At 49.1% G+C, this 20420-nt stretch overlaps 1 protein-coding gene across 1 annotated transcript in view; it reads right to left on the bottom strand.

The window, feature by feature from the left end:
- Positions 1 to 20420, bottom strand: part of STAB2 (stabilin 2) — a 127004-nt gene that overhangs the window by 99301 nt on the left and 7283 nt on the right. Inside the window, exons 4-9 of the mRNA XM_036252182.1 lie at positions 12162 to 12247; positions 11291 to 11360; positions 5200 to 5295; positions 3746 to 3871; positions 2885 to 3081; positions 1189 to 1322 (exon numbers count right to left, since the gene is read on the bottom strand). Of these exons, the coding sequence (XP_036108075.1) occupies positions 1189 to 1322; positions 2885 to 3081; positions 3746 to 3871; positions 5200 to 5295; positions 11291 to 11360; positions 12162 to 12247 (709 nt within the window). The remainder of the gene's footprint in view (positions 1 to 1188; positions 1323 to 2884; positions 3082 to 3745; positions 3872 to 5199; positions 5296 to 11290; positions 11361 to 12161; positions 12248 to 20420) is intronic.

Below are 20420 nucleotides of genomic sequence, written 5' to 3' on the forward strand. Positions count from 1 at the left end.
CAGGGGCCAGAGCCGTGGAGGGCAGACGGTGCAGGCCAGCTCCCTCGTCTGCAGCGTGTCTGCAGCGATGGGACCATGATGCCCAGGGCGGGTCCGGGGCAAGGCCAGGAGAGGACAAGCCCCCCTAGCGCAGGGCCTGACGTAGAGCAGACCCACAAGAAATGGCTCTTTAAGAAAATATCATGTCTGTAAACAAAGTGTGAGCGGGAGACCACGTGCGTCAGAAGCACGGGGAGCACTCACCGTGAATGCGGACCAGGGCCCCACCCTGGAACCACTGGCTCCGAACAAGCTGCTGACGTCAGCCTCACGTAAAGACTCAGGGCTGCCGGTCTGCTTAGGAGACTCGTCCCCTCCCCTTCCTTCCTAGCTGAGGTCTCTGCTCAACTGTCCCTTCCTTAGGGAAACATCCCTCGATCCCCGCCCCGGCCCCTGTAGACCAGGCCCCCTCAGCGTGTATCTCCTGACCCCATATCGCCCTTCTCTGTGCCAGCAGGCCCGCCGGCAACACTGTCCTAACGGTGTGGTTATTCGGATTCGGTCCTATTCAATCTGAGACGAGAGTGAGGGCAAGTGTGTGTGTGTGTGTGTATGTATTCACTGTTGTAACCCCAGGATCTAGCACAGGATGTGGTCCACAGGAGGTACTTCATTAATAGCTGTACAGTAAGTAGCCGCTGAATTAAAATACATACATAAACAATGAAAGTCACAGACACTTGGCACAACGGTTTGGTTTCATGAGAGAGAAAGAGTTAAAGACGCAGCTGGAGATGCACTGGCCATGGTGTGAGGGTGAAGGCTGAACGGCCAGCTCTCTGGAAGGGGGGGGGGGCTGATTTGCAGCATCTACCAGTGTCCACAGGCAACATTTCCCGGACGAGGAAACAGCCTATACATCAGAGGTCAAGGCCCCGTGGCCCTGGTTTCCTTCTCCCGCGCTCTGAGCGCTTCATCCTGCATTAGCAGCACGGTCAGTGTTTCAGACCGTCCGGCGATCATTAGAAAGGAAACGCTTTTTGAACAACCCAGCGATTAAACAAAGCTTTGCTGAGCACCCACCGTGCTCCTTGCACTGTGCTATGGGGCGGGGGTGGGTCCGGGCAGAACAGGGCCCATGTGCTGCCTTTGGAGAAACGGACAGCACTTGTCCCAGCTGGAGAGGGGGGAAGGGTTGCAGAGACTTACTGGGCTTGGCCTGGTGCGGCGGTGGAGCAGTTTGCATTCCTGTGACAGGGGTTAGCGGATTCGCAGACGTCGGTCACACTGCAGCCCACGCCGGGTGCAAAGTCGTGGTAATGTTCCTTGCACTCGCAGTGAGACTTCAGGGCACGGGGGAGAAAACAAATAGGATTCTAGTGCAGTCGCTGCAGCTGACATGCTTCTTAAAGTCCTATCTTTATTCAGCCATCGAAGCCAACGCGGGTTAGGTCCAACGTGTGGGCTTAGACTGGAGCGTTGCCACAGTGTCCAGAACTGGAAACCCGAGTCTGTGCCCCATTTGGAAACACGTGGACCTTGTGGGCAGTGCACCCTTCAGTTTCCTGTTTGCTAACCTGGGCCTTGCTGGTTCCAACGGTCTGATGCTTAGATCGTGTGCAGCTGAGTAGAGCATGAGGCTCAGAGGAGGTATCATGCCTCTAGAACACTGGTTTTCAGCCATGAGCTCAAGTGACATTGGCGACGTCTGGAGATTTTTGATTTTCACAACAGGACAGGAGCCAGTATCACTAGAGGTTTGGGCTGCTCCGGAACACCCTACAGCACTCAGGACAGCCCCCCACAACAAAGAATTATCCAGCCCCAAACGCTATCAATACCGAGGCTGAGGGACTGTGCTCTGGAACAATGAAATCAGGAAAACACTGCTTCTGTGTGAACAACGGAGGGTTTCCAGGACCAGGAATCTGCCCTGGGACACGTCTTTAAGAGACAAAGTACATTTAGAACCTCGCCCCCAAGGTCCCGGGACCTTGATTCCGGGCGTAACACGACTTTGCCACAGGGGACATCATTTAGAGGATGGAGTTCAGCCCTTTGAATTTCTTGCAAACCTGCCTCACAAATTGATAGTTAGAACCATCATGTGTGTGATAGATTCTCTTCCCTAGGAGATAAGATTGGGCAGGGTCTGTGCAGGGTTTGCCAGGGGCAGTCGGTGGGGTCCCGACTAGACTGCTGGGGACCATCACTGTGTTGGGTTCCTAGGCAGGCGCAGTAGTCTTGCGTATGGATGGATTTCCTCCCCTGAGCGCTCAGCGTGCAGTTCTGGGTGCAGCGGGCACTGCTAAACATCTGACGGATGAGTGCGAGATTAGGAAAATATTCTTTCAACTGGATTCCTCAGGAAAGGTTTCCTGACCAGGCTGACTCTCACAGTCAAGGTCATGATGGGAGTTAGAGGGCCTCGCCCCAGAATGTCCTCACCGCTCCCTACTATCTGTCAGCGCTGCCTGGCATTTCATCGGTGTTCGTCTCTCTGGGACAGAGTAGTTTCGGTTCTAAGAGTCCTCTCTTGAAAACAAATGAGAGAGGCTGGAGGACGGCCCGTGGAAGTCAGTTACATAGTCACCCAAGACTTGGTTAGCACCTAATTTGTTAATCTGATTTGACGTGTGTGTGTGTGTGTGTGTGTGTGTGAGAATGGCTGTATAGGACTAGGATGGAAGGAAGGAATGTAGGACAGTTAAGTTGTGACTGGGGAGCTTGGACAGGGCGAGTGCAGCGGGTGGACTCGGGAGGGACACGCTGAGGTCATCCCTGAGCACGTGCAGCTCTGCCTGGGGAGGAAGCCCAGGTGGGCATGAAGGGAGCCTGGTGGGCCCATTTCGCCCGGGGTGGGCTGTCCCCCCTCTCCTCACAGCCCCATGCACCAGCAGCTCACCTGTCCGGGCCCATCGTATCTGCACACCGTGGAGTTGGCAGGGCAGTTTCCGAAGTTAATTTGGCAGGGGTCAACTGGTAAGCACACGTGGCCATCCCCGTGGTAGCCTTCTTGGCAGGTACAACTGTGCTGATTTGGCCCCAGGGTCGTGCAACGAGCGTGAGGGTGGCAGACATCTTGTAAACAGGGGTCGATGGCTTGAGAGGCAATGACAAAACCAGAGGCGGTTACTCAGCCGGGTGGGGAGGAAAAGCGGGATGGGAAGGGGCTGCCAGTCTCAGCAAAGCTGCACTGGCCAACCAGCAATTTCAAGAGAAGGGGTAAGAAACGTTTTGTCTTACCATACTTGACACCCCCACCTGCCAAACAGACTTACATATGGCCATCCGCGACTATAGCTACAGATAGTGTGTTGTTATATTATTAGGCTGTGTGATGTGTGGATGTAAATATAAAAGAGCATCAGAGACAGCACTGAGGTTGAAGAATTTATAATATGTACTGGGCTCTGTTCTAAGCATTTTCAAACATTAACTCAGTTAATCCTTACAATCCTCTAAAGTAAGTACCGTTATTGTCCCCATTTGATAGGAAAATAGAGGCACAGGAAGGTCAAAGGATTTGTCCAAGGTCATGTTACAATAATACTTGTAACATGATCTGGGATTTGAACCCAGGCAGTCTGGCTCCAGTTTCACGATGAGCATTTTGCTTAGAGCTGTATTATATATTTCATTCAATGACAGAGAGAGAAATAAAAGTGGTCATTGCATTAGAATTAGGGAGGTTGTGAGTTTTATTTTCTGTTGTGTAACCTAAACCTTTGAGCTAATCAACTAGCAGGATGTAAATTCTACTCACGCTCGCAGACTTTGCCGTCGCCTTTGTAATTGGGAAGGCATCTGCATTCTAGCTTCGTTTCATTTTCTCTGGAAGGTGAGCATCTGGAATTTTCTGGGCAGAGCAAGGCTGTGCATTCAGGAATGGCTGCAAAGGAAGCTTGATGAAGTCACTGCATCAGGAGAACAACCTGTTCTAAAAAACTCAGCAAATGCCACATTCCCTATTATTAAAAAGGAAACACAGATTTGCTGTAGTAATTCAAAAGATACAGAATGCATAAAGTAAAAATTAACTGTCTTCTTATTCTCACCATCCCATCACACTCCTAAAATAACCATGTCAACAGCCATCATATTTATTTATAAATATATTTATATGATTTTTTAAAGCAAAATGGAATTCTGTTAAAATATTTAAAAACATGTTTTTAAATTTAACAATATATTCTGGAGGTCTTTAAGGATAAGTGTTAATCACTAATAACTGCATAGTATTTTATAATATTGATGGGACATAGGTAGTTGTTGAAAACTATAAAGAGTCTGATATATTAGCAAACGTGCAAAGCTAACAAGATGGGTGATTCAGTTTCATGGATGCTGGTAGAAGATACGAGACCCCTGGGTCAGAGATGAAGGACAGTATTACTCATATAAAGAGCAGCAGCCAGAATGCCAGGTCTTCCAAGCCCCAGTTCCCATGGAGCAATGCAAAGAGTCCCAGATGGAGACCTGGACGTGCAGTGGGTTTCACTGCAGGAGAGGAGCTGTGATCTTAGGGAACCTAAGGTGTTTTTTAATTTTATTTTTAATAGTAGAAAATGTATTAGTTAGGGCTCAGGCAGGAGACAGAAAACACCCAATAATTTGAACAGGGAAATTTTTAGTGTAAAGAATTATGAACAGAGAATTAAAATAATGGGGAATTCCTTGTGAGTGTTAAAAAGAACTCTAAAGAATAAAGGGATAGCAGAAATATAAAGAGCAACCACTACCCTTGGTTCCAGGTAAATACCCATGGTAAGCCCTTCTCCCTCTGGGGCTGAGATCCAAGGTCACTGGGAAGGGCATGGCCTTGGTCACTGCACTGGGGAGAAAGTGCTAAGATGCCTTGATGGTGAGATTTGCTGGAAATTTTCCCTCTAGGGATGATCATCCACAGAGAGGTGCCAAGAGTCAAGAATCTCTTGGTATCTGGGACCAGGAGCTAAGAGAGGCTGTGTCAGAAGTACAGTGGGCTCCTGTGTGTGGCTGGGGCTGGGGCTGGGGCTGTGGCTGGGCGGCCTCGGGGACCAGCTGTGCGGGATGAAGGTGGAATGGCCAGCTTCTGATGAGCCCTTGGTGTGCACAGGCCTGGGGAGCAGGCGTACGGAACACGTGCCTCTGGGCTGGGCACAGGCCTGCACTGTCTGAAATGCATGTGTCTGTGCCTGTGTGACCTGGCGTGGCGTCGAGGACACGAGCGGTACTCACGCTGGTCACAGTGGAGGCCTGTGTACGCGGAGTAGCACTCGCAGGTTCCATCGCCGTTGACTCCACTGTTGCACACTCCATGCACACAGCTGCACACTGCAGACAGAAGATTGGGACTTTTCAGTACCTGGTGCAGACATCTTCTAAAGGTTCTGGACGGATCATGTCTTCAGACAGTGTTTACTGAGAGTCTGCCTGACGAGGCGGGGACCTCATGGGTATGAGGTCCTGGAGACCCTGGCTTGAATCTTGAGTTCATTCTCCTTTAAATAGCTTCCGTTTATTTATAGACAATATGTGGACAATGATCCCTACGTCATGGGATTTCTAAAGACGCACCTGCTTAAACAGACCTAACTGGTTACTGGAACAGCAGAGACAAATAAGGCTTCGAGTATCCAAATCTAACAGTCACCACATGCTGTGTATTGTTTGCGAGGTGTCTCGCCTCGATCGCCTGCTCTCCAGCTGCACTGGACCGTCCTCACCGTATCTTGCCTGGACTATTGTTGTAGTATTTCAGCTGAACTCGCTGGCCAATTTCTCATCTCTCCATCCCACCCATTTTATTTGATCAGTAATGATATCATGGTGACTTCCTCTGAAATATCTCAGTGACTCCCAACTGCTAACCAAATGAAATCTAAATTCCTCTGGCAAAACAGACTTTCTCCAATCTAACTCCAACCTCATTACTGTTTCATTTTCACCTTCCATCACTGTATTTTAGACATCTTAGGCTCTTAAGCACATGGGATAACTCACTGGTTGACCTTCCTTCCAAAAGCATGTGCTGAGCATCTACTACGTCCAGGCTGCTGTGCTCAGGACCAGTGACCCAAAGCCCCTGCCCCCAAAGAGCTGACAGCGCAAGGGTAGGAGGGAGCAGCCCTGCTCAGTGCAGTGTGAGAAGTGCTGTGACGTGATAGGTCAATGGCGGAGGGAGCTGGGGAAGGGACAGATGGGGAAGGGACAGATGGGGCTGGCCTGGGAGGACATGCCAGGTGGGGAAGCAGGCCTGCACCCTGTGCTGTCACCTCTCCACGCTTCCGCCTCTGCTGTGCTCCCTCCCACATGCCAACAGAAGTCCTTCTCATCCTCCAAGGCCAGCCAAAGCCCCTGCCTCTGTGTGTCATCTCAGAGGTCTCAAAGCAGCATCTGTGCTCTGGGACCAGCAGTACTTTGTGCCGTGTCCATGATCACACCCTACTGCAACTGTTAATTTTGTTTACGCCAGGGAGCCAAAGGCCACCCGGAACATGCCAGTGGGCAAAGTCAACGGCAGGGGTGGGTGGCCCCTGGAGAAGAAGCAGGAGCCACGCGTGATGCCGGAACAGGCAGTGGCAGGATGATTTTCATGGCTGCCCATCGTCAGCGCCTGTTTCTCTGTCCAGATGTGACTACGCAGTGGCCTAGCTTTTGTCTTCTTTCGCATGGATGCAGCAAGTCTCCGATGGTGATATTCCGTGACATTGTTTGTGCTCAGCAGGGCAACAGCATGGCCTGGCTGGGGACAACGAGGCCGGCCACCCAGAGCGCCAGGGCTGCTTGATTCTGTCTCCATCTGTATATTCTCTTCCCCTGTTAGATTGGAGCCCCTCGGAAGGCCTTTTCCCCGCCTGGACTTCCCCACGACATCTCACACAGTGCCTCATGACAATACCAACACCGCACGACTCGGGTTTCAACCGAGACAGTGTCCTGCAGGGCTGGGAACAGGGCGAGGAGAGTGCGATCCGAGCGTGGTCATGTGGCATGGAAGAGGACGAGGGGGCAGGAGGTGGGAGCTGAATGGGACTCAGCCCCTGCTCCCAATTTAGATGCTCGCTGCAGGAGCGTCCTCGTTGCTAGGCGACCCCTCCGCTGCGGCTGCGTGGTGGTGCGAGCCCAGGAACCTGGTGTCAGCTTCTCCCGTGTCCTGTCTTCTAGCGCAGCCGCTGCACTGGATGGACCGACTTGGTACTGCTGCTGGGAGTTTGTGACACGCAGTGCCGGGCTGCCAGCCTCTGCCAAGGATGTGTCCTTGGGAAGGAGAAATGAGTGGCAGAGGGATTCCCAGATGCCATTGAAAGAGCCCATGGTAGTTATTGCAGTCTCCAGAGACACCCAGAACTTGGGGGATGTGACTTGGATGTGGTCAAAGCCATGGCCATTTGGGTCAGAGGGACAGTGCACACAGCCCCCTGTGCTGGGCCCCTTGGCAGAGTGAGCTGCTTTCTCTCCCGTGTTTCTGTAACAACCCACGGTGCCATGCACACGGGATCACCGTTGTCACCTGTATTTCCAGCTCCTTGGGGGAAGGGACCTGATCTCTCCCCTCTTCAGAATCCATCTCTTGCCAAGTATCGAATGGTGGGTGCCTGCCAGGGGCAGGATGGTGCAGTGCTTGGGCACCCCGACGCCAGAGTCAGACACCTGGGGTCAAGTCCTGCCTCTGTCCCTGTAACAGCTGTGTGACCCTGAGAAACCTCTGCTTCTCCATCCACAGTATGAGGAATCCAGCTTGAAGCGTTGCTGTGAGCATCCAGAGACCATGTCTGTCAGGCCTCTGCCCACACCGCCTGGCACACAGCAGGAACTCAGCAAATGCCAGCTGCTGTTATCAACAAGACGTGACTAGGATTCTCTGGGGGTCATGTCAGAGAAAGTGGGCTTTGCATTCTGCCCAGCCAGGAGTGAGGCACTGAGTGGGCCAGGGCCTGGCGGCAGAGACGAAAACCCCTGGCCGATGCGGGTCTAAATTGTGCCTAAACTAATCACCAGTCGGGTGGGAGACTGCTCCAGCAGCAGGTGCAAGCCGGCGTCAAAAACAGACCGCAGCCAACAGAGCTGTCCTACCTCCGGGAGACCATCGCCCCATTGGAAGAAACAACACTGGCACCCAGTGGAGGCCCAGCTGAAAAGGTTTGTAAGTTCCCCTAGTCCTTGCCAATGGGCAGTGACCAGCCATCACGGAGCCATCCATCCATCCATCCATCCATCCATCCATCCATCCATCCATCCATTTGTTCGTGAACATGTGTTCACTTCACAGTTGGATTGCTTTTGTCCTTGCTTAATCCCTGCTTCTGTTGATTGAGCACCTGTGCCACGGTGCTAGGAGCTTTGCTACGCTGTCAGCCCTGTGAGGCAGGTATTCTCATTCTCGTGTTGCAGAGGAGGAAGGCTCAGAGAGGTTAAATAGCTTGCCCCAGGTCACACAGCAGCTGATTTCAAACTCAGGCCAGTCTGATTTTAAAGCCTGTGCTAGAGCTGAGCTGTCCAGTGTGGTAGCCACTAGCCACGTGTGGCTCTTTCAACTTAAATTAAGTGACATGAACTAAAATGTGGATGTCAGCTCCTGGGATGCACCAGCCACACGGCAGGTCCTCAGTGGCCACCTGTGACCAGGGGCACCATGGGACAGCCCGACACGGAACATTTCCACACCACGCGATGTTCTATTGGAACCTAGAGCCTGGGATTTTTCCTCCCGACGCTCAGGTTAGGTTTCCAATTTTCTTAACAATCTAGGTTTCGAAACCCACGGTCTCCCTTTCACCCGCCCTTCCTCGGTGGCACACATTCACGTGAAGAAGTGCCATTTCACTGGAAGTGTCTGGAATCTCCATGGGTATCGGTGCTCACTGCAACCAACACCAGTCGCTCAGAGGAACATGGACTCACCTTCCTTCTCAATCTTCATCCCAATGACTCAGCTTTATTCCGAAGTGAGCAACGCCAGATGCTGTCTTCCTTCCCACCTCAATATTTACTTAAAATATGTGACTTGCATTCTGGTATTATGATAGGGAAGGGCCAATTTAGGAAACATGCTATTTCTAAACAGCAGATTGATTATATTTTAGTTTAATGTCCTTCAGTATAATGTATATCCTTAAAAATAGACGACCGGCATCTGTTTTAAATTTGCTTTTGCTAACGCTCCTATGAAGCAATCTTTTAAGGAGTGGTGAATGAAGGAAGTCGTAAGATTGGGGCCCACCAGGGAATAATAGGTAATAATACTAATTGCTAACATTTACCATGCACTGATTACCTCATTAAATCCTCATAATAATCTGAAAAAGGGCAATATCATTTCTGCTTTTACAGAGGGAGACACAGACAGAGAATGTGCATGCAAACTCAATTAGCAGCCTCGGGGCTGAGACCCACTGTCTAAAGCTGAGCTCTACATGCTGCCCCTCAGAGCCATGGTTCTGAGTCAGGGCAGCACGGCTGGAGCGAATCAGATCATTTATTCACTCACTCGCTCACTCGCTCACTCGCTCACTCGCTCACTCATCCATCTGTCCAGCAGAAGGGGAACGGGTGTGTCCTGGGCAGGTAGCATTGTGGTTGGTACCGACAGTGTCTGCCTTCCAAGGACCCATGGATTATTAGGAGAAAACACCTCTGCTATTGCAATGAAGTTATTACAGTGTGTGCACACTTTCAGGGTGTCTGTGTGTGTGTATAGGTTTTCTTCAAGAAAATTTGAATCCATGCAGCATCTACTGAGTTTGATTTTGCCATAAAAGCCAGAAGCAAGGTGGTGCTGGAGAGAGGCCACTGGACATACCCTTCCGGGGGGACTGTGGATCTGGCAGACATCATCCCTCCCGTGCCCACCTTCTCCAGGCCTTACCAGTCCTGTGCATTCCAGAGGATGTCCAGCACCCTGCAAATGCTCCCTGGGAGGCCTGTCCACCTGCATGCTCACTGCGGGCCGCAAGTGCCCGGAATGAACGACTCCCCTGACCAGCGCTGTGCGTATTAGTTTCCTATTGCTGCTGTAACAAATGACCTCAGACCTAGCGTCTTAAAACAACACACATTTATTGCCTTCCATTTCTGGAGGTCAGAGATCCAAAATTACTCTGCTAAAATCAAGGTGGCAGGGTCGTGCTCCTTTTTGGAAGGGGAAAAAATGTTTGGTTGGTTTTTTTCCAGCTTCTAGAGGCTGCCTGCATCACTTGGCTCCTGGCCTCCTTTTATCTTCAAAGCCAGTAAGAGCTGGTGGAGTCCTCCTCACATCTCATCACTCTGACGCCGCATCTTCCTCCCCTGCCTCCCTCCTCCACGTTTAAGAACCCCTGTGATTGCACCGCACCGCCTGGACCATCCAGACTCTCCCTCTCTCAAGGTCAGCTGATCAGAAACTTTTCTATTTTTTTTATTTCTCACCTGAGGATATTTTTCCATTTATTATCAGTTAGAGTGGGAGGGAGGGAAAGAGAGAGACAGAGAGAAACATTGATGTGAGAGAGACACATCGACTGGTTGCCTCCCAACCAGGGCCGGGGTGAACCGCAACCGAGGTACATGCCCTTGACCGGAATCAAACCTGCGACTCATTGGTCTGCAGGCTGATGCTCTAACCGCTGAGCCAAACAGCAGGGCTGATTAGCGACCTTAATCCCATCCGCTACCTTAATTCCCCCTTGCCATGTAAGGTTATATATTCTCAGGTCCAAGGGATGAGGATGTGGACTATTTTTTGGGGGGGTCTGTATCCTGCCTGTGGCACTGTGACTCCCCCTAGCCTGGGGTGAGATAACTCCAAGGTGGATGTTCAGCTCTGACTCTAGAGTCCCCAGGGCACGAGCTCCAGTCGTCACACTGGTCTCCAGCTTGACAGGTTTGTTTGTCTGTCTTACCTGCAAAATGGAGCCAACAATCTCTGATCACCTCAGGCATTTAGTGACTTGTGAACTCCCAAAGTGATGAGGCAGGTTAGAATGGGTGGGAAGTAAAGGCCCCCGGGGAGAAGGTCAATGCTGAGCCCGGGCTCTGGAAAGATCTTAGAGAGAAGCTGGGCAGGCAAAGAGCAGGACTGTGGGATCCTGGAGCCTGGAGAGACGGAGCCGGACGCCCCCAAGTTGGCCAGGACGCAGTACTGGTGAGGAGCTCACCGCAAGAGCTGAAAACCACAGGACACTGTTTTCAAAAAGTGCATTTTCTGATTTGTTGTCAACGCTTTGTTTTACCTTTGCAGGTTACACATAACTGTTCAATGTTTTCTCCCAAGGACAGTCTTTCTGGGGTCTTCAGCTGCTTGATTTGCAGTCTTTCCAAATGCATTTGATTACACAGAAATCAGACATACCTCCTGTACAGTTGGGTCCAAATAGGTTGTCATCAGCACAGGTTTCGCAGGCTGTTCCACCAAACCCTTCCTGCAAAACACCCCAGGAGACAACATTAGACCCAACGCGACGGGTGTCACCCAGGAAGCACGGGCTTCTCCCTGACAGTCTGCTGCGTCCTTGTTTCTCAAACACATCTTCCCTCCGTGCCTATCCTGAAGCCCCCTCTTTCTAGTTTTCCTTCATTCTTTGCCATTTTGGTGTTATAATGCGCACCTTGATCCCCGCGTCATTTTGTCAGTCCAAAGACACAAACAGAAAGCAAGTGATAACAGCCACGCATAATTTCACCCATGCATGAAGGGAAAACTCCTTCAATGTTGCATTTCAGAAGGCTTTCTTTGTATTTCAACCAAAGGCTGGGAACTTCCAAAAAGTTATTTTCATGGGATAACAAAGACATTCTTCAGCTCGTCCACTGGCAGAGCCGGGGCGGACCGCGGGTGCTGTGGGCAGCCCGAGAGCAGCGGCCAGCAGTGGTGATGATCGCCAGTGACAACAACGATGTCCCTAGCCCTGCACAGCTTCACAAAGTATTTTCACATATATGACCCTGTTTCACTTTTCAACAGATGTAACCACGTAGGATTATTATCCAACCTATTTTACAGATGGACATGCTTAGGGCTGAGCAGTTGACGGACTCACTCCAAGGATCCCAGCCTCCGAGAAGTCACTGTGTTGCAGATTGTCGACTCTTTTTATTACGATCGCTGCTTTTTAGAGACTCCATCTACTGTGCGTGTATGTGTGTGCACGCGCGTGGGCTTAAGGAGGGACAGAATGTAAGGAGCGGGAGCAGAGTCAGGGAGAACATGTTTCTGAACTTACTTGGCATGAGCAGCTTCCGTTTCCTTCCATGCCTTCGGCACAGCTGCCCCTGCTGCTGCAGGGGGACCTCGCTCCTCCTGGGCACTCTAGGGAAACAAAGGGCTCAGATTCATTCATTATGATGACACACAGACATTCTGCAAGGATGCACTCAGCACCTACTGTGTGCCAGTTAGTGCGCTTGTTGGCAGGGGCAAGAAATACTTGAAGACCCTGCTAGCGTCACCTAGGGTTACACAGAGGAGGCGAGTGAATGACAGTGCAGTTAGGGGCTGAAACAGAAGGCATCACCCCGGCTGCCATTTCTTATCCACTTTACAATTATCCAATTAAATTATTCCCATTGCAACCCTCAGGGGTTGCTATTGGTGCTGGTTAGCAGATGAGGAGATTGAAGTTCAGTGGGGTCACATAATTTGCCCAATGACTCACACTTAATAAGTTGCAAAGCTGGGAATTTAGTTTGGTCTTTAGCATGACTCTAAAGCCAGGCCTCTTAGTCAGTGTGCTAGCAGGGTTTTGCAGGAGACCGGAGAAGAGAGTTATTGATACTGCTTTGGAGAGTCTAGGAGACACCCCTGAGGGTGCATTATTTAAGCTGAGGTTTTGAAGGCTCTGTAGGAGTTGACCATGCATACAAGAGATGGGCCTTTCCAGAAGAGGAAACAAGAACAGAATCTCAATGACATAAAGTTTGGTGGGACTGGAACTTGAGCTGGGGTAAGATAGAAGTAGTGGTTGATGAGCAATAATAGGATAGTTGGGACCAATTAATGTGAGGCATGGTATGGCAAGCAGAGGAATTTAGAGTTCACTCAGAGGCTGATTACAAATAGCACAGCTTGTTTGTGCTAGACCTGAACTTGATCTTTTCTAAACATTTAGTAGAGGATTTTGCAAACATTCACTAAACATTCAGAGAAAACCTACTACGTGCTAAGCATTTTGTTGCATGTTGGGGCAGAGGCACATTTAGCTGGAAAGCCAGAAATCACAAATCAAATAAAGAAATCAAATAGAGGGTTCAGAGTAACTGGTAAGTGACAGAAGTTAAGAAGCTATTGTGATGAAGATGAAAACAACATTTGTTTTTATAGTTGCTGTTGCCCTACACTTTGAGGACTGAGTCAGTGTGGATTTACTATCAATTTGGGTGCATTCTGTCTAAATGAGGCGTCTGGCCCAGCAAGCCCCGAGCAGAAGTCATACAGTGGCCATGAAATGTGTTTGCGTGGACGAGGCAGGATCAAATGTCATCCCCAACTTGAGTTAGCACGACAAATGCCTCCCACAAAACAGCTGGTGATATGGTGTCCTAGACAATGACGAAGGGTGTGTGTGTCTACCACCCACAGCGGTCCCTTGAAGTTCAGTTCATTTTCCAGATGAGAACAGTGAGCTACAGAGTAATCAAGTGTCTTGCCCAAAGTCACCCAGCTGGCCAGTGGCCCCTCCTCTACTGGAAGACTCCACTTCCTGCCCCCCACCTACCCCGTGGACCAAGACGTGTGTTCAGAGCTCTCCTGTGCCACGAGTTTGCTCTGCCAAACCTCTCCCGAGAAATCAGCAGCCATAGAAACTGAAAGAACAGTTCTCGGAAAAAGAGACTCTGAGGAAGAGACCACGGAGGGAAGCCATTCTCTCAAAGACACTCTGATGGCTCACTTGAGTGACTAGGCAATTTTTTAAAATTAATTTTTTTAAAAAACTAGGCTAATTCTTTAAAAGAGCACGTGTAACTCCCAGGTAAAGGGAGACGAGAGAATCAGGCTGCCGCCTGTAGACGGGTTGTCTCTGGCTCCTGTTTCCTTCCTGGTGCAGACTGTTAGCAAACGGCAGGCTGTACACGGTGCACGTTGGGTCTGTGGCCTGTCTCTGCTCAGCAGTGGCCGAGCCAGCTTTCTGGCCTAGACAGGTGCTCCAGTGTCGGCCACCCTGTTCCTCACCAAGCCACACACCAGTCAGGCATGACTGGGCACCGGAACCACAGCACAGACGGCAGACGTGTTCCCGAGGTGAGTGAAGGAGAAGCACACTGCCATGGGGCTACTGTTTATAAATCACTGTGAGAACCAGCACGTAGGTTCGGGCTGCTCTCCCGTGAGGGCAGTGGCTACATGAGATGCAAGGGTGTTGCGAGAGAACGGGCACTGGGCAACCCGAACGTGCTGGGTTCGAACCCCGGGCCCCTCTGCGCTGGCTGCATCCCTCTGGGAAGTCAGTGCCTGGTCTGAAGTGCGGTTCTGCTGTTGTCCTGGCAGGTGGTGGTTGCGACAGGAAATAGTAGGTGCTCAGTAAAAGGCAGCTGTCATGATTTAGAGTGGCTGCTCTCCACCGTCTCCAGTTTCTGTCCTTTCAGGTTGGCAGTATAACAGGGAATGACACGCAGGAAATGAATTGTTGGGCACCATTTGAATCAGGACCATCTAAGGTCCCGGATATACAAGGTGAGCACACAGACTCGGTCTCTGATCCCACCAGTCCAGCGGGGAGACAGTCACGGTTTCACAGACAATCATTTAAAACACTGGTTTACAAACTGGCATGTGGGTTGTTGGGGGGACTCCTCTCCGTCTGCTGGACGTTACCGACATTTATCCCAAACAAACGAATCCCGAATGGCCCAACTGTCTCAACGGAGAGCAATAGCCAGAGCATTAAGGAATTAAGGAAGGGCCTTGTTAAAGATTGTGGTCTTTATCTTAAAAAGAGCAGCAGGAGGTGAGGATGAAGAGGAGAGGGTCTCATTGAGCAGGTACCAGGTACGCACTTTGACGTTCACGTGAAAACCAGCGGAAGCCCTTGAGTTCACACTGACTGACACAGGGCGCCGAGTGTTTCCAGAGATCACTGACAATCGATAGCTCTTCCCCCTTTCCTGTTGCTATTAGGCCCTTCCTGCGCTGAATGATATTTTGGAACCGAGGCCCAACTCTGGGCAGGACCAGAAAGATAGAGAGGTGACAACTCTGCCTCCGTTTACTTCTCCTGGCCCCTGTGCCTCTCCTTGGGGCGAGGCATGCATGGGACTCTCTGAAAGACCCCGGCCAGCCTTCTGGTCTGGCGCAGGGAACGCAGAGCCTCCTCCATCCAGACACTCCGCAATCAGTGCCACCTTGCAGAAATGCCCTGCCAGGCATCTTTACATTTGTAGGCAATGCCAGTCTCCTCTGTGCACGGAGCCAACTCCCCTGGCATCTCTCATCCCTTCTGTCCACCCTAGCAGACTACAGCAGGCATGCCTTCCGCTCTACAACTGGCCTGTGCCCTTCCCGCCCTCAGAGATGCTCTCCCTGACCCCTCCTCTGAGGCAGAACTGGATTTCCCATCCTCTGGGTGTCCCTTCCACTCGGCCCATGCCTTGTGGTAACATATAGAGAAGAAAATGGCTCAGAGTCATCTATTGAGAATATAACAATATTCTAGGCTGATCGCTGAGGAATTGGGGAGCTTCCCCCACCCCAGCTCCCAAGATTGTGGCACTGTGTCCCTTTTCCTTAGAGGACAGTTAGCAAGCCTTTCTTCTTAAGCACACAGGCAGGTGCTGCTCTGTGGGTGCTCACTGGTTCGTCCGTTCCTGAGCACCTGGGGGGATCGTCACAGCACAGAGTCCGAAGGCCCCTGCTGCAGGAGCAGCCGCTGTGAAAACGCACCTCTCCGATCTCTGTGGAGGGAGCAGAATCTTCCTGGGAAACACCAGTCTGTTCATCAGGCCATGGAAATCGTGGCTCTTCTAGCAGTACAGGGCAGCCGTGCCGGCCAGACGGGCTCCTCTGTGGGGCGACTTCAGCTGGAGGACGCCCCATCAGCTTTACCAAATCTTAGAACTATGGTAGTCTGAGACCCCCCCCCAGCTCCCCCTCTTATTCAAGGGTCAGACCTGCAAGCTTTTCTGATGGCCCCCCCTGCGCCTCCTGGCTCCTCATTTCCCCTCACAGGCACTGCTTTTCGTTAACCTCCCGCATCTCCAGCCCTGCCTTGGCGTCCGCTTTGCACAGGACCTGGGCGAGTCCACCAGGGTCAGAGAGCCTTAGTGCAAATGGGAAAGAGCTTCCCCCAGTCCACTGCCCTTGTCCCTGTGTCCCCGCAGACACTAGGCTTGGCAAGCCAGAGATGGGCTGGGTTTCGGTCCACACTCACCCCACCAGTCAATAATAACCTGTACAATCTTATGCCGGGTTTGGCCTTTCATACCAATCAAATGGGGATTTCGGGTGTAAGACTCAGGGATACGCATCTTCATAGCCTGGCAGTAATTCTACTGTATATTAATGTTTGAGAACCACTGGGGAAGTGGACAAAGTAATGTAGATGGTCCCAGAGAGGGAGGAGGTGAAGGTTTTCATGCAAAAGTGTAAATTCTTCCCTGCTTCTCAAATCATTTGCTGTCACCTCGGGCTCCCATTAAGAAAAAAGATGGCAAAACCGGCATTCTCAGCAACCACACTGGACTGAGAGATTACCGACTTTGCTACGAGGGCACATTTCTGAGGCCCCGCGAGGCTCCAGGAGCTGATAAGGCTATTTCAGGCTATTATCGCATTTCCCTCTGGTCACCGCTACTCCGGCGGTCACTTGCATTGTGACTTTCCTCTTGCAGGAGGCTCACTCCTTATAAGCTGTCAGCAAATTGTCTGCTGTCTGTTTCTTTAGTGGAAGATAACACACTTCCTGGCCTGCAACTTTATCTCCCAAGGACCTCCAGGGCTGCTACTCCATCACTACCTCTGTTCAAAGCTTTGCTCACAGGTCGGCAGAGACTATGTTCCATTCCAAGCTCTGGCTGAGACTGTCCGGGAAACCTATGTGAAATTCCTCATGTAAACTCGGCATTATTTGTCACTCGAAGCCCAAAAGGACATTCCTAAAAGAGTGATTTCAAGTCCAGAGTCTGTTATTTGCAACCGGTGCAGTGAATGGCAAGGAACATACAAGAGGAAAGAAAAAGTGGTCTGAAAATGCAAACGACACTATGCAAAGAACAAACGCGCACAGTTCGATGACGTTGACCTTGAAAAGAAGAACCAAGGTCATTGCCCTTGGAAACAGTCAGATTATTTTGCCACATTCTTTTCTCACTACTTTGTGTTGTAGCACAAATTCGTTGACGATGATGGTGAAGGAAAAAGAACTGGCATGTTCAAATAAAAACATCTATTTCATCTCAAGTAGAAATTGGTTGTTTAAATGTATTATTTCAAGGTTAAACATACGTTTTTGTGCTAATGAGAAAAGACTTCCAGATGCAGTTCTGATAAAGTAGCACACGTTTTAATGAGGGAGAAGCACATCACATGTGTGTAGAAACACCGTTGTTATGTCAGGATGATGTATTTTTTTCCTCAAGTGAGAATTCATCCTTCCTTTTTAGTTTTTTTTGGCTATGAAGATGTTTATTGGAGTTTTGTTTAACAAGGGGAATATTAGAAATAACTTAAATGTTTAAAATAACGCATTTACTAATTAAATGATAGAACATTCATGCAATGAAGCATTTACTAAGTAAAATAATTTAAGAAAGTGTCACTAAACCATTTCTATTGGCATAGAAAATTTTCAAAATACACAGTTAAATGAAAATGACAAATTGCCAAAAACTATGTTAAAAGTATTTTAAGTAAAGGCAGTATGTAGGTATAAAAATGGTTACATTGTAAACAAATAATAGCAAAAGGTAATAACAACAACAACAACAACAACAGTTAATAGCAATAGCTACATTTTCTCTTTCTTTCTTCACAAAAATATCATACTGATTATCATTTCCATTATACAGGTGGTAAAAGTGAGCCCTAGTAAATTGATCAAGAATAATGGAGCTCATAAACTTGAGGTTTTAAATTCAGATTTCTGTGCCTTCAAAGGACAACTGTATATTACTCTATAAATTCATCAACGTTTTAATAGTGGATGTCTTTGAAAAAAAATTTTTTTAATCCTCACCTGAGAACATTTTTGCATTTATCTTCAGATAGAGCAGGAGGGCGAAAGGGAGGAAGAGGAGAGAGAGAAACATTGATATGAGAGAGACACATCGTGTGGCTGCCACCCACACGACCCCAGCTGGGGCCGGAGACAAACTGCAACCGAGGTATGTGCCCTTAGCGGAAACCGAACCCAGAACTCTCTGGTCCGCAGGCTGATGCTCTAACCGCTGAGCAAAACTGGCCAGGGTAACAATGGCTATCTTTGGAATTTGTGGATATTTATTTTCTTTATTTTGCTTATTAGTGCTATCTAATTTTCTTTAGCAGACATATATTACTTCTGAAGAATAAGCATTTTAATTTTCATCAATTACAGTTGCAATATTAATTTCAAGTGTACACCCCAGTGATTAGGCATTTATATAACGTATGAAGTAATCACCCTGGTAAGTCTAGTACCATCTGACACCATACATTATTATTATATTGTCGACAATATTGCCTATGCTGTAATTTTAGAAAATGAGTAATTTTTATCATTATGCTTTTCTGTGTTTTCCATGTTTTCAGGATGAATCCTAGAGTAATTTTCTAACTTGAAAAAGGCACTTTTACAGGCATTTAAAAAGTGACTCCGAGGTGTTGAGTGTGTTTCTCAGTGCATCACGAAGGGATTGGGAGCTGCTCTGGCCTTGGAGAGAAGGCCGTTCCAGAGCCTGGACTTCCTCAAAAGGAAGGATGGATGCATGTCAGCAGCTCCGCAGCGGCCTTATCCGTGCGGAAGTGTAGTGATAGGCGACATCTCTCTTGTCATCACGCAGAATGTGAGTGAGAGGTGAAATCCACAGCCCAGAGAGAGGACTTATCTCTTTCCTGAACCAAAGGAAGGAAGCCCGTGGAGACATTTGGTGTGTTTGGAAGATGGAGATAAAGGAGAGCACACATTTGCCCCAGCGGGAGGACAGCAGAAAAAATGCCCAAGCCCTGGTTCCCCTTGTTTGGCTGCAGTGGCCTCGAGACTTACCAGCAGAAAGGACCTGCGCATTCAAGGGGTCCAGTAAGACGCCTTCGGTCTTAGGTGTGACCTTGCCACATCCGCGTACAGTGCGGTGTACTGGCGCGAATGGTTTGAATCCTGTCTGCCTGTTCATGTTTTATGAGATACCCAGTGTTGAAAAAGGCCTCGGAGAAGGGTGTCATTTGATCTGCCTTCCATTATCAGAGGTCTATTTTGACTAGATTTCACTCATTCATCTATTCATAAAATGTTTACCAACTCTTCTTAGTGGCACACTAAACCTATTACTCCCATCTACATCTATATCAATTACGTCTCTACTATATTTTTAGGACTTTTGACTCTACTGACAGCTAAGGAGACGGAGGCACAAGCAGGAAATAACTTGTCCAAATCAGTAATGATGGAATTGGATTCAAACCTAAAATTCAGCAGCAGCCCAGAATCCCGTTGCTCTCCTGGCTGTGGTCTGTCTGCCTGTCGTGTTGAACACGCTGACTTCTGTTACTGTGTTTTGGACAAAGTCTCTTCTTGTCTGTGGTGTGTCTGATTAATAACTTAGCATCAGGTTAGTTTTTGTGGGTTAGAAAGAGAAAAGTAAATCTAAAAGTTCTTTCTATTACATCAGGATGTCTATAAAAACAGAATAGGAGATTATTGCATTTGACACCAGAAAAGGTCTCAAAATCTGGAAGTCTGGGTTAGTCGCTTGATTGTGATGTAATAAACTCTTAGAAACACACTGTGCCAACTTGCCGGGTGAAACCGAGAGCAGAGTGGTTTACGGAGGGATGGGTCAGGATGTTGTAAACCCCAAACCTCGACCTTTCCAGGTAAGGAGCATAATCCAGGCATTGACTGGGAGGGCTGAAGGGACCACCAATCAAAAGAGCAATTGACACCTCTCCAAACAGGACATACAAATGGCTAAGAGACATATGAAGAAATGTTCATCTTCACTAATCATCAGAGAGATGCAAATCAAAACAACAATGAGGTATCACCTCACACCTGTCAGAATGGCCGCCATCAACAAATCATCAAACAACAAGTGTTGGCGAGGGTGTGGAGAAAAGGGGACTCTAGTACACTGCTGGTGGGAATGCAGACTGGTGCAGCCACTATGGAAAACAATATGGTGTCACCTCAAAAAATTAAAAATTGATCTTCCATTTGACCCAGTGATCCCACTTCTAGGAATATACCCTAAGAAGCATAAAACACCAATAAGAAAGAATATATGTATCCCCATCTTTGTAGCAGCACTATTTACAATAGCTAAGATCTGGAAACAGCCCAAGTGCCCATCAGTAG

Source organism: Molossus molossus, unplaced genomic scaffold, assembly GCF_014108415.1.
Source record: "Molossus molossus isolate mMolMol1 unplaced genomic scaffold, mMolMol1.p scaffold_m16_p_10, whole genome shotgun sequence".
Lineage (NCBI taxonomy): Eukaryota > Metazoa > Chordata > Mammalia > Chiroptera > Molossidae > Molossus > Molossus molossus.